Source organism: Elgaria multicarinata, chromosome 2, assembly GCF_023053635.1.
Source record: "Elgaria multicarinata webbii isolate HBS135686 ecotype San Diego chromosome 2, rElgMul1.1.pri, whole genome shotgun sequence".
Classification (NCBI taxonomy): Eukaryota; Metazoa; Chordata; class Lepidosauria; order Squamata; family Anguidae; genus Elgaria; species Elgaria multicarinata.
The window spans coordinates 52,533,209-52,552,659 of NC_086172.1; the positions used below are offsets into that span (position 1 = coordinate 52,533,209).

General features: G+C 39.2%; 1 protein-coding gene across 8 annotated transcripts in view; it reads right to left on the reverse strand.

Annotated features, from left to right (window-relative positions):
• Positions 1–19,451, reverse strand: part of FMNL2 (formin like 2) — a 212,310-nt gene that overhangs the window by 50,376 nt on the left and 142,483 nt on the right. For all 8 annotated transcript variants that reach the window (XM_063116548.1, XM_063116543.1, XM_063116551.1 and 5 more), the window contains 3 exons: positions 9,257–9,365; positions 7,092–7,168; positions 6,577–6,670 (listed from right to left, as the gene is read on the reverse strand). In XM_063116548.1, the coding sequence (XP_062972618.1) occupies positions 6,577–6,670; positions 7,092–7,168; positions 9,257–9,365 (280 nt within the window). The remainder of the gene's footprint in view (positions 1–6,576; positions 6,671–7,091; positions 7,169–9,256; positions 9,366–19,451) is intronic.

Below are 19,451 nucleotides of genomic sequence, written 5' to 3' on the forward strand. Positions count from 1 at the left end.
CCACCATGATTAGGAATGGTTCACATGACACCAAGTCATAGTTCACACTAAGCCATAATGTTAGCTAAAAATGCTTAACCACTGTGGCTTAGCATGTCATCTGAACAGGGTCATAGAGTTAAGGGTAGATGAGCCAGCAGGCCTAGCAGCCACTTTGTAAATTACGACTATCATATCTCAGTTTAGTAAGTTTGTTTAATATCCTGCTTGTTCCAAAGTTGTTATATATTTAATATAAGACTTTCTAGTTTGTTTGCCAGCTCAGATGAACTGAGGAGCAAATGGGCTGCATACACAAGTCAGAGTCATTCATATAGGCTTACACTAAAATACAATCATCTGAATGCAGTTAGTGTGATAACAGTAGAGAGGTATGAGGAATCCGTTCTGTCTGATTCAATTGGGGGGGGGTAGGGTTGCAGATTTCCACAGCTGGAAAACGATTCGGACCTGTACACACTTTGCATCCCAAAATCTGTACATTTCAGGACTTGTAATGCATTCCATGGGACAGGAAAAATGTGCCTGATAAAATGCACATAGTTGAATTGTGGGGTGGGGGGGGGAATGTGCGTACTTCAAAAACACATACACACTTTAATCTATGGGTGGATGTGTATAGAAAAGGTGTACAATTTGAACAATGCATGCAAAAATCCTCACATATTTAAATAAATGCAAAAATGTCTCGATTTGTTTCATGGAAAAAAATTCACATAGAATTGGCATGGAATGGGAGATAGAAAAAATCCACTATATCAGACCTAACAGATATGCCCATACCCATAGAAAGGTAATCAAGAAAATGATTGTGTGCAGTCTACTCTGTCCATGTTTATTTAGAAGTAAATTCTACTGGGACTTCCTGGTAAAGGTGTATAGGTTTACAGCAGGGGTGGGTAAGTTCCGGCAATCTGTGGGCCAATTTCCAGCCCCTAGACTCCCCAGGGTGGTCATACTCCTGCTGCTGCACTGCCTGCAGTAGCAAAACAAAAAACAAAAAAACCCAGTAGTTTGCTGCCAAGTTTTGGTGGTAAAATTCTACAGAAAATCAAAAGAGCAACATTTAGCTTGAAAGCAAACTACATTTGGCACTTTTGTATCTGCGTAGTGGTTGGCTGCCAAATTTCGTCAGCAAACTACCAATGTTTTTGCTGCTGTACTGTCAAATTTCAGCAGTGCTGGGGCAGCAGCAGAGGAAGTGGAAGCCGTACTCAAGGTCATGGTGTGTGTGTGCGTGCGCGCGCATGTTGTTTACTTCTATTTTACAGCCTAAAACGTATCGAAATAACTCAAGAGTAGTGTAGATTCAGCAAACAATAAAAAGGGGACAGATAACAGAACAAAAGAAGAGGAACTAAGAAAGATACAAATGACAATTAAGTGCATCAGCTTTAACATTACATTTGTTTAAAAATGCTGTGAACAGTCCTCACATTTCAGTTACATGGATATTTACAGGAAAATTATCATTGTCACTTTACTCCCAAGTAAGTGTGCAGCAGTTTGAAGCCTTAATAAATTGTACTGAGTAATGCACTAGTGGCTGCCTTCCTCAACTTGCAAGTTTGGTGTTGCAACACTCACATGCATACACATACACATACACACACACACACACACACACATACACACACACACACACACACACACACATCATCCCCCCTTAACCCAAGCAGCTTAGTTGTAGAGCAGGGTGAGGCAACTTGCGGTCCTCCAATGTTTTGACCTACAACTCTCATCAGCTCAAGCCACCACAGGCAATGATGAGAGGTGATAGGAATTGTAGGCCAAAAGATCTTGGAGTGCCACAAGTTGTCCACCTCGGTTGTAGAGAGTCTGATCCCCCAGATTGATGGTACTGGCAAGTGTCTTCCTATCAGCGAATGAGGGGTCACCACAGAGTTTCACCTGAAGTACAACTATGATAAGTGGCCAACTCCTTTGCCTGTGTCACACATTGCTAGGAATACTGGAAAATGGCACTGAATTTCTCCACACAATCAGGGTGATCCGTATGGCTAGCTGCTCTACACATTTTGGCACACACACAGGAACATTTGCTACACGGAGACTGGTCAAGTGGCAACTGTAACTAACAGATCAGCCCTGAGTTCCTGATGTAAAGAATGCACAGTGATAATGCAAGAATAAGATGCAGAATTCATTTAACAGAAAATTCAGTATGTGAAAAGAGTCAGGAAACCGCAATGAATATGATCTTTAAATACACGTACGTTTCAACATTAAAATGACACTCTCCAAAATGTTTTCCCCCCTTTCTTTGTCCCACAATCCAGAGGTCACAATGATTTCTTTTTCTTCTTAGTACAATGGTCTAGTGTGATCAACCAATTTCACTCCAGGGTATTACTATTTTGGGAAGGCGTTTCTTTCAAACTGGCATTACATGTGCTTACAGATCATTGAGAGAACAAAATACCAATTTTCTTGCAAGATTCTGGTTATGTAAAGTGTTGTTTAATGTTTATTAAGCTGAAAAGATTTTTAATTTTCTTTTTTAAACAAGAAGTCTACATTATTTGGAGATTACAGCTTCGGGCAAAGATGATTGGCTCCTGTTTTCTAACACATCCTGCTGTGACTTATAAAATTAAATCGTGGCAATGACCAATAAGAATAAAGCTGGCTTCTTGTTTGCAATAAATTCTCTTCTTGATTCACAATACATAAATTTGGATTTCTATTAAGAGTCTGGGGTTAAATGGTGTATTTTTCCTCCACTGGAGGGAAAAGTAATGAAAAATAAACAACTTAGAGTTCATTGCAAAACCACGGATCCTGAAGCTCAACAGTCTGATGCCCCAATACTGCATTTTCTGACAGGCAAACTGAAATGCAACCCCAACAACTCCCCATCCTTTTCCAGGCCCCATTCACATATGCTCCATTTGGACAAATAAAATCAAACTTATTCACATATCAACACAGACGCACATACAGAAAGCCATCATTAAAGAGAAGAAAATGCTTGTGATCCCCACCCCAAAATTGCACTGTGTAGTTGCTTTAGGGAAGTGGAGAGTTCTTCCATATATATCTCACCCTTTCACCTATTTCTAAACTAACTGCAATGTATTTGTAATCCTTGTATCCCAGGATGTTTTAAAGGTGGGATTAAACTAGATTAAACTACTGGAACTGACTCAAAATGTCTGACTGACTTCCTGCTCCATTTAGCTGCTCATAAATAAAAGCTAACAGACCCTCATACATCATTTTAATAGAGTGAAGAGCAACTTTCCTTTGACATACAGTGGCCAAACAGTGCTGGGACAGTAATGAATGTAATTTATTAAGACCGGGATGAGAGAGAGGAGTACGCTAAATACAAATGGGAGTAATGCTAGCTTTTCTCAAGGACAACCAATGCATTTTGGGTCATTTCAGGGCCAACATATCCAAACTTGTTCCTAATCTTGTTCCTTCAATATTTTTCAAGGGATATTACATTTTTTTCAGACAAGGTACAATATTTTGTAGTCTTGTCTCCCCAAGAACCCTACAGCAGGGCTGCATTCTATCCATTATGTCTACAGTAGATAACATTGTGTTGGATCCCATGTTAGTTTAACTTAAGTCCCATTTATTTTAATGAGTTTACTCTAAGGAGGACTTACACTGCATACAACCCATACTAATAATTTTTGATTCTCCCCATGTGTGATTATTCCACAAAAGCAAAATCATTGCCAGGGCACACTTTGTGATTGTCTGGATAAACTCTTCCACAACTTTAGGATGGGATAGGAGATTCCTACCTGTCCCTCATAGCCATGGAGCTCCAAACCTTAGTAATACTAAGAGTAGGCAGAATAAATTCATCACTAAAATTTCCGTCTCCTACCATTTATCAGGCCTTAAGTTAAAATGAAAGAAAAAAACAAAAGCTGAGTAGAGAGAACAAAGAAGACAGGATACAGAAAGCCAAAAAACAAAAACAAAATCCTTTAATGCCACAAGCTCTTCCATCACTAGGAACAGGCATATCCTTATTCTTACATGGACCAAGAGAGTTTGGCTCTTAGAAACATTATGATTCCAAAAGGAACATATTCTTCATCTATTGCTGCGTAGCCTTGGCGAGAACAAATCATAGTGTACGTCATGAAGCCGTTTTTCAGAGTCGGTTCATGAAAATATGCTGCACATCAGAAGCAAGATTCAAGCCTCTGAGACAATTTGCTAATGAGATCAGTGAAGGTCGTTCCGCCAGGAGTAGGAACAAAGAAGGACAACAGAACAGACCTCTACTCTCACACTCCATTATACATTCACCCTTCTTTCCTCTCCTCCATTCAGTTGTGGGGTGCTAGAGCTAACAACCAGAAGGAATTGTGCAGATATTCTGCCTTTTTCTCGATAGGATTTTCCATGGTATGAAAGAGAGTGAAAAAAGTAGTAGGAAAACATGGGAGGGTTATAAGTAGAAGACGATGTCATCTGGACCTCCCCATAAAATTCCATGAATGAGGCAGGACAATGGTGATAGAAGAGCCTCATCTAGAAGCACCTGCAGCCTCATATACGCTGGTACACGCTGGGCCCATCTCTCTCTCTTTTTCACACACACTTACGCACTCACACAACCTCCCACTCACCAGATGATCCTATTCAACTCAGGCAACCGCAAAAGGGAAAGGGCCGTTTCAAACTTTATCCTAAAGAGCCACTCTGATAGAAGCTGTCACAGAGCACCTCCTTAGACCAAAACCCCCAGCTGACCTCTTTTTTCAGGAAAGATCCTGGATTAAGTAGGCTGTATGTGAGCAAAATGTTGCTTGCATACATGCTTTCTATGTTTTTAGACATGTTTAACAAATGGTACAGGGGCTTCAGGGGAGGAGAAAGCGCACCCTCCCCTTACTGACGGGCACTGTTCCTTCGCCAGGAGGTGCTAATTGGACATAACCTCAGGGTTAAAGAGTGGGACAAAAACGGCTGAAATAAATAAAATAAATAATAAATGTGTATTATTTGGTCATGGATGGATGAAGAGAATTGGGAAGCATTCCTGCTCTGTCAGAATCTGAGTTCCATCATTGTACTGTAGTGAATTATACAGTTCAATGTTTTTGTTTTCAAGATTCCTTTCTCCAAAACTGTTAATTTTTTCCATCGCTTTGCATATTGCGAAATTTTCTCTGATAACAAAACCATCCATGGGGCAACTTATGGCCCTCCAAATATTTTGACCTACAACTCCCATCACCCCTTACTGTTGGCTAGGACTGGTGGGAGTTGTACATCAAAACATCTGGAAAGCACAAGCTCTCCACCCTGGATTAAAAAATAAAATGGTAAAATATATGTTTACCAATGTCATTTGCCAATTTATTTATATACTGCCCCCATAGCCAGGGCTCTCTGGGCGGTTTACAGAAATTCTAAAATTAAGATAAAAACGAGTATACAAAATTTAAAATTCTAAAACACAGAAAATATACACATAAAGCATTAAAAACTGTTAAAAAACTAAACATGTGGGTGATTAAGATGTGCTGTCATGTGCCTGGGTAAAGAGGAAAGTCTTAACCTGGCGCCGGAAAGATAGCAGCGTTGGTGCCAGGCAAGCCTCGTCAGGGAGATCGTTCCATAGTCTGGGGGCCACCACCAAAAAGGTCCTGTCCCTTGTTGCCACACTCCGAGCCTCTCTCAGAGTAGGCACCCAAAGGAGGACCGTAGATGTTGAACATAGTGACTGGGTATATTCACGTCGGGAGAGGCGTTCCATCAGGTATTGTGGTCCCAAGCTGTGTAAGGCTTTATAAATCAAAACCAGCACCTTGAATTGGGCTCGGAAACATACAGGCAGCCAGTGCAAGCGGACCAGCAGGTGTTATATGGTTGAACCTTCTGGTTCCTGAAATCAATCTGGCCACTGCATTTTGCACGAGCTGCAGCCTCCGAACCATCTTCAAAGGCAGCCCTACGTAGAGTGCATTGCAGTAATCTAACTTGGAGGTTACCAGAGCATGGACAACTGAAGTCAGGTTATCCCTGTCCAGATAAGGGCGTAGCTGGGCCACCAATTAGGTCATTCTATGTAGATCTAGTATCTTTTCTGTGGTGTCATGGATAAAATAGTAAATTTGAAAGTGGGAGAGGACCAAGTGAAATCCCTATCAAGTGAAGGAAGTCAGGCAATAAAATATGATGAAAAGCAGAGGGGTAAAAGAGCAGGCATGTAGAAGAGAAAGCAGTCAAGTACATTACAGATTTTATTTGCAAGGTTGGATAAATAAACACACTACTGTGAACAAATGTTATGCATTATGAAGCACAGCAGTCTGACTTGAACTAGGGTTTCTCTTCCAGATTCCGTCTGAACTGCTATTGCAAGTTTCTTTGCAAAAGGTGGCTAATGTCACCACAGCAGAAATGGAATGAAGCTCATGCTGGAATGTGTACCCAATCTGTACCCCAATGCATCCATGAACAGTTGTATTACTCTCAGGCACATGAAATAAAGATTAACCACCTAGCTTCAGCAGACCTTATCCAACGAAGCTGTGCAAGGCGTACGTCACTCTTGAAGGAAACAGAGTAACCTACCTCTTTAAAATTATCAAAGGCAGACAAAATGATTTCGTGTCCTCCTCTTACAAGACAAACGGCTGCCAACAGTTCTAAGACCAGCGCCTTTGTTCTGTGCAAAGAAACGGAGAGAGAAATCAATTAGAACAATGTGATGACTCAGCTTTTGCAAGATGGATGTGACATCTGAAAATAATATTTTTAATGTTCAGCTGCTGCATCAAGAGCCTGACCCTGCCAATATCTTCAGGCAAGATGTTGCAAATCCTCAGTGCCTCCTTGAAGTTCAAATCATTTCAAAGCTTTCCTATTTTGTTTTTTAAAAAAACTAAGGCATATACAATTTAACCAGTATAAAATCAATTCTAGACCTGTTTAGGTCTAGCAAAATAATCACAAGTTTAACATAAAAGCACACTGGTCAGAGGAGGGACGGCAGTGTATGTAAATGAGGAGTTTCTTGCAAAGCAACTTTGATCAGGAAAAAATAATCCTCTTCACATAAAAAAATCCAACACAACAAAGGCTTTTACCTGGGATTCTTGTTGTTCAGACTTAATGCAATTTCATTAACAGCATGGGGGTGCGACATGACCATATTGAAGCCATACTAAAATGGAAATTGAAAATAAAGTTCAGCATTTGAACTACATTATTATCTAAAACAATGTGGGCAACTCTGGGCAAGTTCACACTTTATGATAGCGAACCCAGATTTGCCACTGGATGTACCATGCAACTTGTTGTGCTTTGTTTTAGCTAAGAACATATTTATGCTGTAGTTTTTACTATTGTACACCGCCTCAATATGTTGTATATGACAGAATGTATAGAAATGTTTTAAAATGAATAAAATAAAAATAAATAAACTGGGAATTGGAGCCAATTCTGTCTCTCTGACAAGTGTATCTGTATATTTGTATTTCTAAAGGCATGTTTTATATTTTTAACTTTACAAATTTACAGGATATATGCACCAGATCTAGTGTTTCTACCTACCCTGGTGTCTCCAAACAAAACCAGTGACCATTATGTCTAAACAGTAAATGTATATTTAAATAAGGCATACCAACTGTTCTTTTCTCTAACACCTCTTCACAAACAAATATTCTTAGCCTGATGTAAGAATGTAAGGAAACACATCTCAAGTATCATTTTCAGTGTTTCTGCCCACACACTTTCTTATTTTAAATTCCTTTTTTTTAATCCTCTCAGTCTGTCTTACATATAAATCAAAGCATCTAAGATGGTATGTTTCACTGGATAGCTTTATTAAGGCATGCACATGTTGTGTTGAGCTTTTCTTCACCCCTAAGCTCTAGTGGAATTTTGTGACCGTCTAAGACAGGCTTCTCCATCCTGGTGCATTCCAGATGTTTTAGACTGAAAGTCCCAGCATCCCTGACCATTGCTTATGCTGGATAGGGTTGATGGTTGATCTAGTCCAAAGCATTTGGAGAACACAAAACATCTTGGGAAGGCTGGTGTATGCAATCTCTACAGTGAAAGCTGCTGTAATTGAAAGTAACTCCTTAATTTCTTAGTTTCTCACTCTGTAACATAGGTATAATACTCGAATAGCCATCAAATGTTCCCTTTATGTTTCAAAGAAATGAACGTTCTCTCTTGTTATTACAGATTATCATCTTTTGCTTCCCCCCCACATTGCCTAACCACAGTTACTGTCAAATCGTGAGACTGTGGCAGGGATAGACAGCTGCTGTGAATGTGTGGAATTCTTCTATGCTACCAAGGATGCATCCTGATTGGGTATGTTCAGTTTCAATTGCAGTATACTTTAATGGTGAACCAAAGAAGTTCATCATTAAGCTTTTAATGAATATCAGTGCTAGGACAACCACTATTTTTCCCCACAAAGGTTTTTTTCATGCTACTTTAAGTAATGCTTTATGTCCATATGAAACAACCCTCTCAATTTTTATATAAAGCTTGTATAGTTATCAGGGTAGATTTGATTTAATTCAATTTATTTAAATCACTACTCTGAAAGACTTGATTTAATCATATGACTCCCCCCCACCAAAAACCAGTGCACTCTTCCTCGCTATATTTTACACAACTCAGAGTTACCAAAGACTCATTCTTGCTGGTATAATCTTAATATTTACAACCAGATTTACAACCTTCAGATGAAGGTTTCATTTTTAGAATAGTAACTTTTCAGATTAGTTTTACAGTTATATCAAAAAATACTGATTTGGTTATGCTATTAGAAACACATCATAGATAGATAATTATGAAATTATTGTGAGGTGAACTATCTCCAGTTTAATAGTGTGGACAACTTTTCTGCTGTACTTTATTGGGAGGAGAAAAATAATCTTACAGAAACCTCTGGAAGAGCATGACATTGTGAATGGATTAATGGAATTCATTTACCAAAAAAATTAAAAATTTCCATGCTACATAATTAAAAACTAATCCTTATTTCATGATGAATAACCTTTGGAGTATAATGTATCTTAAATAGAAAACTATCTTTAGATAGAATTTCCTCAAAAAGCATTTTATTAAAAAAAAATCCGATTTAATTTTTTAAATTTATTTATTTTTAAATCGATTTTTATCCACCCTGATAGTTATTCCTTTCATTGAGGACAGGAACTCCATTATGACAACAACTCAAAATCCCTCCGTTCAAAAGAAGTTATCCAATTAATCACTGAAATCCAGTTACCTGGTAATTCATGATGGCACGCAAACACATAATGCAGACATGAACGTCATCCTTTTTACTCACTAATCTTGAATTTTTAAGTGTTCTTCTGCTTGGTAAGGTGTTATATCTACAAAGAAAAAGATGATCCAATCAACTATTGGTTATTGACAAAAACTGCAGAAACTAGATTTTTCTTCCCTCTGTAATCACTTGTGAAGATATACGAGTAGTCTCACCATTGATATTACTATTATTATTATTATTATTATTATTATTATTATTATTATTTAATAGCAGCAATAACATCCAATCTTAGATCAGCATTTCAGTTGCTGAAAACTACATGTAAATAAACTTCATGTAAGAAGACAGTTAAATGAAACTGATAATACAATGGATTCAAATACAGCTGGATTCTATTATTTAGTCATATGAGGAATACCAATTGCCTTATGCTATGAGAATATTGGAATATTTGCAAAACTGCTTTTGATTTGTTATGAAGAGCAGCATATGAATGTAATAAATAAATAAATCACAATATTTCTGTATCCTAGAAGTATCCATCTTACCATTTTTTTAGATTAACAGATGCACAAAAAAACCAGACTTCTTCACAAGAGCAAGTGAACATGTAAAGGTGTTAGCTTAACAGCTGTTTACATTGTCCTTATAAGATGGCACCTGTCAAGTCTTGGTACTCCATCAATGCACAATGTCTGGAGTAATCATTTAATCACTGCTACGCTATTTAAGACCAAGCAAATCTGCACATTCCTTCAAAGTTGCTAGTGTCTTCCCAAGTGATACTTACCTAAAAGTTATCTATAGCAAGAAAATCAGGAAGGGTATGCCCACACTCTTTGGCATACGTATTTTATACCTACCTGTTCCATTAACTTCCATCATATAGTGGGCCATTTGGCATAACACTAAGTTCAAGTTAAATATATTCAACATCTCAATAGTTATTTGCTTGCAATGTACCAAGAGCAAACCTACACAAACAGTGAAATCCCATAGTGCAACTTCCATGAGACTGTTCCATTTCTAATTGCAGGCATTGAATCACATATTGCATGTTCCCCCATATGTATGTAAGGAAGTGCTCCAGCCCCTAGACGGCTTTCACTGCTGTTTTTCATTTCAATTGTGAATGGTAGTTTTATATTACATAGTGCCCTCATAAATATCCTGCATTTGGATAATTCAACTTCTTCTCCAAGAAACCTGCATTCTGCAACCTGTACAGATTGTACATGTATTCTCTTATTTTACATAATGTTCTTGTGCATTTTCTCTATTTTGCATAGCATACTAATTTTACTATTTGTGGGAAGAAATTCAGAAACTTCACATCCAGCCACTGAAAATCTTATTCAGCAGCCCTTTCAGTTTCTGGTAATTTTTCCAGATTTTGCTCACACACATTCAAAAGTGTATCTTTGCAGCTATAAGGGTCTAAAAACTTGCTTTTTTAAAAAAAAAAGACAAAAGGAAAGGGAAAGGAAGCTGAGATTCTCAGTAAAATGAAGTATGTGCCCACTTGCACATTCTGTGATTTTTCTGCACTCAGGTGGAGCCTCTAAGTCAGTGGTCTTCAACTGGTGTGTCGCGACCCAAATGGGCGTCGTGAAATCAGTCCATATGGGTGGCAGCAAAGCTGTTGCTGCCATGTTGGACAATTGTGAAATTGTGAAAGTGGGTCCCATGTTGCAGTTTCGGAGTCTGAGGTGGGTTTTGGGTTTGGACTAGTTGAAGACCACTGCTCTAAGCAATCACATGCCACAAGATCATACCATAATCACTACCTTCATATATTTCTTTTAACTTAGGGCCAGGATTCAGAAACCTCTTTGAGGCACCCCTTTCTTTCTCTTGCTCCTCTAATGCAGCACTTTGGGCTGAATTAGGAGTCTTCTTCCAAAGGTCCCAAAGAAATGACCTCAGGCTGCTTGGTAGGAACCCCCTACTGCATGCATGGATTCTCCACCACTGCCCATGCAGTCCTTTGGAACCAGGTCTACTTCTCCAATAGTTTCCATTTGCTTAATTATTTAATATTCATGGAAAACTGGTTTTCTTAAGCAAATTATAACAACACTGTACTTTAGAAAGCCAATGTCTGACAAAACTCAAATGCAACATGGCTCATTATTCTACAATGCGTTAGGAAAACAGACTTGTATTAACATGATTTATTTTCAATATTTGGATATAAATACTCATAGATTAGGTGCTTTTTAATAACCTGGTATGTCTAATGGCCAAATAAAACAATCCAGCACTATTAAACCAAGCCAAATAAAAGCTAATTACTCTAAAATTGTTTTAGCTGTTTGCTTTTAATGGCCATTTTACTAAATCACCTAACATAATTTAACTAAGCAGGAAGCAAGTCTTACTGATGTATATGAAGCCAAAATATATTGGCCTGGATACAATTATCATTATGTCTGCATTTAAACTGAAAACCTTACTTACCACTATAAAAGAAACAGAAGTACACTGTTACCAAATTTCTTGTTAATACAGAAAATATTTCCATTTGTTCTACACCAACAGTCTTGCCAAGTCTCATTGGCAACTACTATCATGTGATAACTGACATCAATATGAGATCATCACGGCCTCTGGGTATTCTCATAAGCAGATATTCTAGTCCATCAAAGACAGCTGCTGCATATTATGGCAGGGGTGGAAATGCATGTCTTATACCCTTCGCTTAGCACTGAACCTGAAACTCAGAAAATCTCATTTGGGAACACACCTGCATTGCTGTTTGGAGACTACAATTGATAAAGTACACTTTCACAGCAGGGGCTTCACTATTTTCTCCCAACACAAATCACCGTCTCTAATGGTCATCTATAAATCAGTGTATCGTATGTTAGCTACAATTTAAATCTGTGATGAACAGAAATAGCAAGCAAATGATATTCCCCCCTCTGGCATAAAGTAAATCAATGTGGCTGAATTCTCTCTGTTGAACATAAATTGTGAAGTGAAAGACACCTGTGTGCATTAATGGGGATATATACCAGATTGAAAAATGAAATATGGTCTTATGTCGGACAACAGGATGGGCAAAGTTCTGTTCCTCACCACTCATAGTCGCTTCATCTCAACCCTAAATGAAATGTGCTACTTCACCTTTATATTGTATTTTATATCATGTTTTTATACTGTTTGTTTTATGCTTTGAATGGTTTTAATTTTTGTGACCCACCCAGGGAGCTTCGGCTATTGGGCGGTATAGAAATGCAATAAATAAATAAATAAATAAAAGTTTTTAGAAACAATTATTGCCATAATTTCAAATATTTATTAATTCCCTATTATTATTATTATTATTATCATCATTATTATTAGCTGCCCTATTATGTTAAAAAGTTAAACGGGTTTCACGTAGGGTTTTGACCCCATTACCTTACAGGCTACAACCATTGTAAATGTCCAATTGAACGTTTTAGCCTCATTTTTCATGTACTGGTGATAGCTTTAACATGTGGTCATCTTTTATTTTTTTATATATATTTTAAATCTGTCAATAGACAGTAAGAGTTTTATCTGCATCTCCAGTATTTCCCCTAGTGGCAGAAAACATTGGCAGCAGCCAAGGCAATCCACTTAAAGGAGCTCTTGAGAAGATCTCCAGTCAAACTAGAGCGGAGGAGGTTGTGCCCTGATCTTTAAACTCCTTTCTTTTCATTTCTTGCTACCAAATGTTAGTTAGAGCAAAAGAAGTTCTCTGATGAGCTGCCGATTTTCATTTTCTTCCCGCTGCAGGTCAGAGATTACGTCTCCAAGAACATGCTTATTCTAGTAATTAATATCACATGTTTCCTGTGTTGCCTCCCTCCTCTTCCTTTTTCTTTCTCTCTCCTTCAAAGGCAAGCTATAAAGAGAGAGCTCTGAAAAAAAGAAAAAGAAAAAAAGGCCATGTGTATATTCTATAGCTTTGTAGGTTGTCTTACTTTCAAGTGTGAGGTGCAAAGTGCCCAGTCCAAAACTTATCACAGCTATCAACCTGCTAGAAGGTCTAAGTCAAGTTCACTATTTTTCAGTCTCAGCCGCCAAACATTTGCAATATGTAGATAAATGACACTGAATTGTTGTATGGATTCCTGGTGTGATTGCGCTGAGAGGCTGTAAATCGGGAAACTGGTACACACTGTCAACTTCCTCCACATGGTTGTACAGGCAAGTCTGGGGTGTGTGAGGGAAAGGCGAGTGTGAACTGAGCTGAAGATGACGAGAAGAAACAGCCCTTTCTTTTTTAAAAAAAGTGCTGTCGGGATCCATGCTAATTTAGTAGTTGCCATTTATAAAGTGCTTTGGAGTGTTGAAAGACTCTTTCATACCTTTATGGGGAAAGAGTTTACAGCAGGATAACACTCCCTCTAATTATACCTCAATCCCAGGATTTCTCTTTTCTCCCACCATAACATTTAATACTACTTACTTCTGTATTTTAATATGTTCTAAACCATTCTGCACTCTCATGGAAAATGCTGGTCTAGTGCCTTTGGAGACTGGAAAAGCTATACACAGGCCTCTTAAATAGAATGGGCAGCACAAAGCATTCTTAAGAAAATGCAACTGATTTTCCATTTATCCTCAGTCCTCCTAAAACCCTGGGGGTCTCAAAGAACAATTTAATCTCAAAATCCATTATTTCCTTCTACCCTTTAATCACTTCACCCACAAGGCTTGTAAGCCCCTCCGCCTCAACCTCCCAGGAATTGCTCAGCACTTAACAGGGCTGAACTTTATATTGTGAAGTTTTGCTACTGAAATGAAAAGAAATAAAATATGCATAATATGAAGTTGAAAATCATTATAGTAAGTAGAGCAACATATGCGTGGTTGTAAGTATATTGGATTATTATGCCAAGCTGCTTCTACATTTCTTGTGGCATGTGTGTCACTTGCAACTTAGCATAAACTAACTTCTTCTAGTATTACAGTTTCCATCATTCAGATGACATTTGTATGTGTTACTGCAACGGCACACAACAAACAAGGGAGCTTTTAAAATGGAGCACTCACAACTGTTGTAATATACAACTGTGAAGGTTTGAGGCCTACACAGGCTTAGGTTTGGTTTAAGCCTGAAGGCCCAAAAAATCTCCTGATGGGAGGGGGCATTCCTTGAGTTTCATTTCCCCCCTAAAGGAGTTACCATTAGTTTCATTTCCCCAGTTTTAGGTTACCTAATTGTTTGGTTTCAGTTCTGGGGGAGGGTATAAAAAGGGGTGGAGTTAACTGTTCAGCAGAAGAGAGAGGAAGAACTACAGAGAGAGAGACTCTGAAGAAGAACAGCCAGGAGAAGGCTGGAAAGGACTCTAGGCCAAAGCCTACAGGTGAAAGAGTAGCTAGGCTAGAGGAAACTGCGTTTTTATTTCTTTTATGCCTTTTATTATTATTATTATTATTATTATTATTATTATTATTATTATTATTATTTATTTATATAGCACCATCAATGTACATGGTGCTGTACAGAGTAAAACAGTAAATAGCAAGACCCTGCCGCATAGGCTTACATTCTAATAAAATCATAATAAAACAATAAGGAGGGGAAGAGAATGCAAACAGGCACAGGGTAGGGTAAACAGGCACAGGGTAGGGTAAAACTAACAGTATAAAGTCAGAACAAAATCAAGTTTTAAAAGCTTTAGGAAAAAGAAAAGTTTTTAGCTGAGCTGTAAAAGCTGCGATTGAACTTGTAGTTCTCAAATGTTCTGGAAGAGCGTTCCAGGCATAAGGGGCAGCAGAAGAAAATGGACGAAGCCGAGCAAGGGAAGTGGAGACCCTTGGGCAGGCGAGAAACATGGCATCAGAGGAGCAAAGAGCACGAGCGGGGCAATAGTGTGAGATGAGAGAGGAGAGATAGGAAGGAGCTAGACAGTGAAAAGCTTTGTAGGTCAACAGGAGAAGTTTATATTGGATTCTGAAGTGAATTGGAAGCCAATGAAGAGATTTCAGAAGTGGAGTAACATGGTCAGAGCGGCGAGCCAAGAAGATGATCTTAGCAGCAGAGTGGTGAACAGAAGCCAACAGACTGATGTGAGAAGAAGGAAGGCCAGTGAGAAGAAGGTTGCAGTAGTCCAACCGAGAAATAACCAATGCATGAACAAGAGTCTTGGCAGAAGAGACAGACAAAAATGATCGAATCCTGGCAATATTATACAGGAAAAAACGACAGGATTTAGCTACTGCCTCAATATTAGGAATAAAGGAGAGCGAGGAATCAAATATAAAGCCAAGACTACGAGCTTCCTTGACTGGAGTAAGTGTAACATCATTGACAGTAAGAGAGAATGAGAGATGAGGAGAAGGTTTAGGAGGAAAAACAAGCAATTCAGTCTTTGCCATATTAAGTTTCAAACGACGATGAAGCAACCAAGCTGAGATATCTGAGAGACATGCCGAGATACGATCGTGAACATCAGGAGAAAGATCCGGAGAAGAAAGAATAATTGTGTATCATCGGCATACAGATGATATTGGAGGCCATGAGATTGAATAAGATTACCCAAGGGCAACATGTATAAAGAAAACAACAGCGGACCAAGCACCGAGCCTTGCGGAACCCCTACAGAAAGGGGAAAAGAAGAAGACAAGCTGCCATTAGCCAACACGCTGAAAGAGCGACCCGCTAGATAGGAGGCAAACCAGTTATAGACAGAGCCACAAAATCCAAGGTCATGAAGGGAATCTAAAAGAAGATCATGATCAACCGTGTCAAAGGCTGCAGTTAGATCAAGGAGAATAAGAACGGAATAATGGCCTTTAGACTTGGCAGTAAGAAGATCATTGGTAATCTTAGTAAGGGCTGTTTCAGTGGAATGCAAAGGACGGAATCCAGATTGGAAAGGATCCAGAGCAGAGTTACTAGAAAGAAAATCAAGACAACGAGAGTAGACCACACGCTCCAGGATCTTTGAAACAAATGGCAACAAAGAGACAGGTCGGTAGTTAGACAGAGATAGCCTATCAAGAGTAGGTTTCTTGAGAATAGGAGAGACTGTAGCATGTTTAAAAGCAGAAGGAAATGAACCAGAGGACAGAGAAAAATTAATAATATGAAGCAAGGAAGGGAGGATAGCAGGGATAAGGTTACTAAAGACACAAGAGGGAATCGGATCACGAGAACAAGTGGAGGGCTTCGAAGAGCGCAGTATTGTAGACAGTTCATCAGCTGAGACCAAAGGAAACGCAGAGAAATTTGCAGGAGGAACTGACAGATGAGGAACAGGAACTGGAAGAGGAGCAGAGCTGGCCAGATCAGAGCGAATAGTTTGGATTTTAGCATTGAAAAAAGAGGCAAAGTTATTAGCAGACAGAGAGGCGGGGAGAGATGGCGGATTAGGCTTCAGGAGAGAATTGAAGGACGCAAAGAGCCGCTGAGGATGCCTAGCATTTGACTGGATCAACGTTGAGTAATACTGCTGAGTAATACGTTGAGTAATACTTAATACTGTAAGACTTTTAAAGTCTTACAGCTCTGTTTGAGTAAATACCTTAAGTTTATTTGTCTTTGCCTTATGTCATATAATCTAGTAAATATTTGTTGTTAAAACTTGGTGTTCAGGAGCGTCGTTTACACTATGCCTAAAGCCTAAACCCCACGTTACTAAGAGGGGAAAGTAAAAACTTGACATCAGATGAGAAGGGCTCTTAAAGAGGCAAAACATCTTTAAGGAGCAGATCAAAGGGGCCCAGATAAAGGAGGAACCTTGACAACAACCTATAAATATTAACTTCCTGGGAAATAATGTGTGTGTGTGTGTTTTGCCTCAGGCCATAGCTAGACGGGGCAAAATCCTGAGGTGATCCCCAAGATCGTCTCTGTGCGCCCACATGACGCACAGTGGATCCCGGGATCAGGGAGGGATGATCCCTCCCTTGCCCCAGGATCTCGCCCTCCCCTTTAGCCCCATTTTTTTCCCAGGGCAAGGGAGGAATCAACATGTGGCCAGGCGCCGCAGGTTGACCTGGCTCCTCACGATTCCTCTCCTTCTGAGGTCGTCACGCATCGCGTGTAAACAGAGGAGGGATCTCGCGATAAACACGTCGCGAGATCTTACCTCCTCTGTCGCATGCTAACAGGTGGGTCTAGCTAAAGCCTCTGATTAATTTTTCTTTCATTTTTTCACTTCTATATATAATTTTTATTTTTCTTACAAATTCATCATATTATCTTAAAACTATGTATTACGCATACACACAAAGAACAAGAAATATAAAGAAAAAAACATATGGTTGAATATTATCCTGATTTTTGATATTCCAGAACACTGCAAATAAGGTCCATTTTCCAATAAATGCATTTATCTATACCTTTCCTTTAACTTCTATATTAAGTAAATTTTGATAAGATTGCAGTATCTACCATACCATTCAGATATTGTTGGAGCTGCAGCTTTCTTCCAATTTGCTGCTATACACATTTCAACGGTCAGGAGCCCATTTTCAACAACTGCAAATTCAATGTCATTAGACTAATCTTTAAAAGAACACAATAGTACTACCTTAAGATTTTGTGGTACTGAGAAACTGGTGATTTCATTAACCAGATTCATAATATTGGTCCAAAAGCTTTGTATAACTCAACATTCCAAAATATGTGCGAAAGGGGTATAGATATGTAATAAATAAATTAATAACCTAAAGGGGAAAGGGCCTTCCTTCTTGCCCAATTTTGGAGTGCCAAAGACTCCATCACATAGCCCTTGTCCCTGGAAGAAGTCATACCAAGAGACAAGGAGAAGCTGTTGCCTTAAGAAGTAATTGAGGTGCCATTCAAGATGGTAGAATGAAGGACAGATGGTCCTCCACCTGATACATGGGGACCAATCCACTGAGATGTTCTCCACAAAACAAACAGACCTTACAAGATAGTTGCAAGCATAAAATGTGGGTGTGGTGTGGTGTGAGGGAGTTGTATGTCACTCTGAGGTCCTTGGAGGGAGGGAGGGATGCAAAGGTAACAAATAAACAAACAGAAGTCCATTATCCCCACTCAGCTGGTACTGCTTGAGCAAGAGAGTTGGCAGTTGCAGTGGAGAAGAGAGGAATAAAGGCCTCACATGCAGACATATGAGGCAGGGGCAGGGCCAAGCCTATAAAGGCTGATCCCACCCAGAGTGGGGATGACGTGGGGTGGTCTCCCCATACTCTCAAAGCGTTGTATAAGAGAGGGGCTGCGTTTACCGGACTCCTGGCTTACAAGAGTGGTTTGCCCATAATGCCAGGCAAGTTGCCTGAGGTAAGGACATATAGATTCCCGCACTTTTCAAATGCAGATCCAAGAGGGGTTGAATATCCCTTATAGTTTAAATAAAGAAGCCCTAGTTTATCCCAAACTCTGGTGTCCGTGTCTTTATTCCATGCTTCTTTCTCCACTCACAAATAGAACACCAGCTCATTGGATGTAGCTAATGGATTTCTACAATATATCAACTGCTTTAATTGAATAAAGTATTAGTAATACTGCCGTGACAGTGGTAGATGTCTTCCATATAATGGTTCTGAAAACAGCTGAGCCTTATGCATGTTTACCCACAAGTAAGACACACTGTATTCAATGGGGCTTACTCCCAAGTAAGAGAGCAATCCTGAGTGAGCTAGAAGAGGAGCAAAATGGCAGGTGGTCCACCACTTCCAAAATCCATGAGAGGTAGTTTGCTTTACTGGGCTTTTCAGCCCAGCAGAACTTCATTATTTGAAGGTAAGAGCCACACCAGTCAAACCAAGGGTCCAACTAGTAATGTTCACACAGTGGCCAACCCACAAGCAGGATATGAGTGCAATAGCATCCCCCAGCAACTGGTAGTGAGAGGCATGCTACCTCTGGTACTGGAGGTAACATATAGCCATCATGACTGGTGGCTACTGATAACCTTATCCTACATGAATTTATGTAATCCCCCTTTAAAGCCATTCAAATTGGTGGCCATCACTACATCTTGTTGGAATTCTTGCCCAATTAAAACCCAGTGAATGAGGGAATTAGCTATGTCAACTTCAGATTGAAAAACCTAAGGTGCCCAATCCCATGGAGCTTTTTGTGGGTGTAACTGCGGCCATCCTAACTTTCACCAGCCCACAGATCTGGGGTTCTGATTGCTCTGTAAGTGTGTTTAGGATTGCAGCATTAACAAAGACTATTGTTTGAAGAGCAGAATATACATTTTCTAAATAA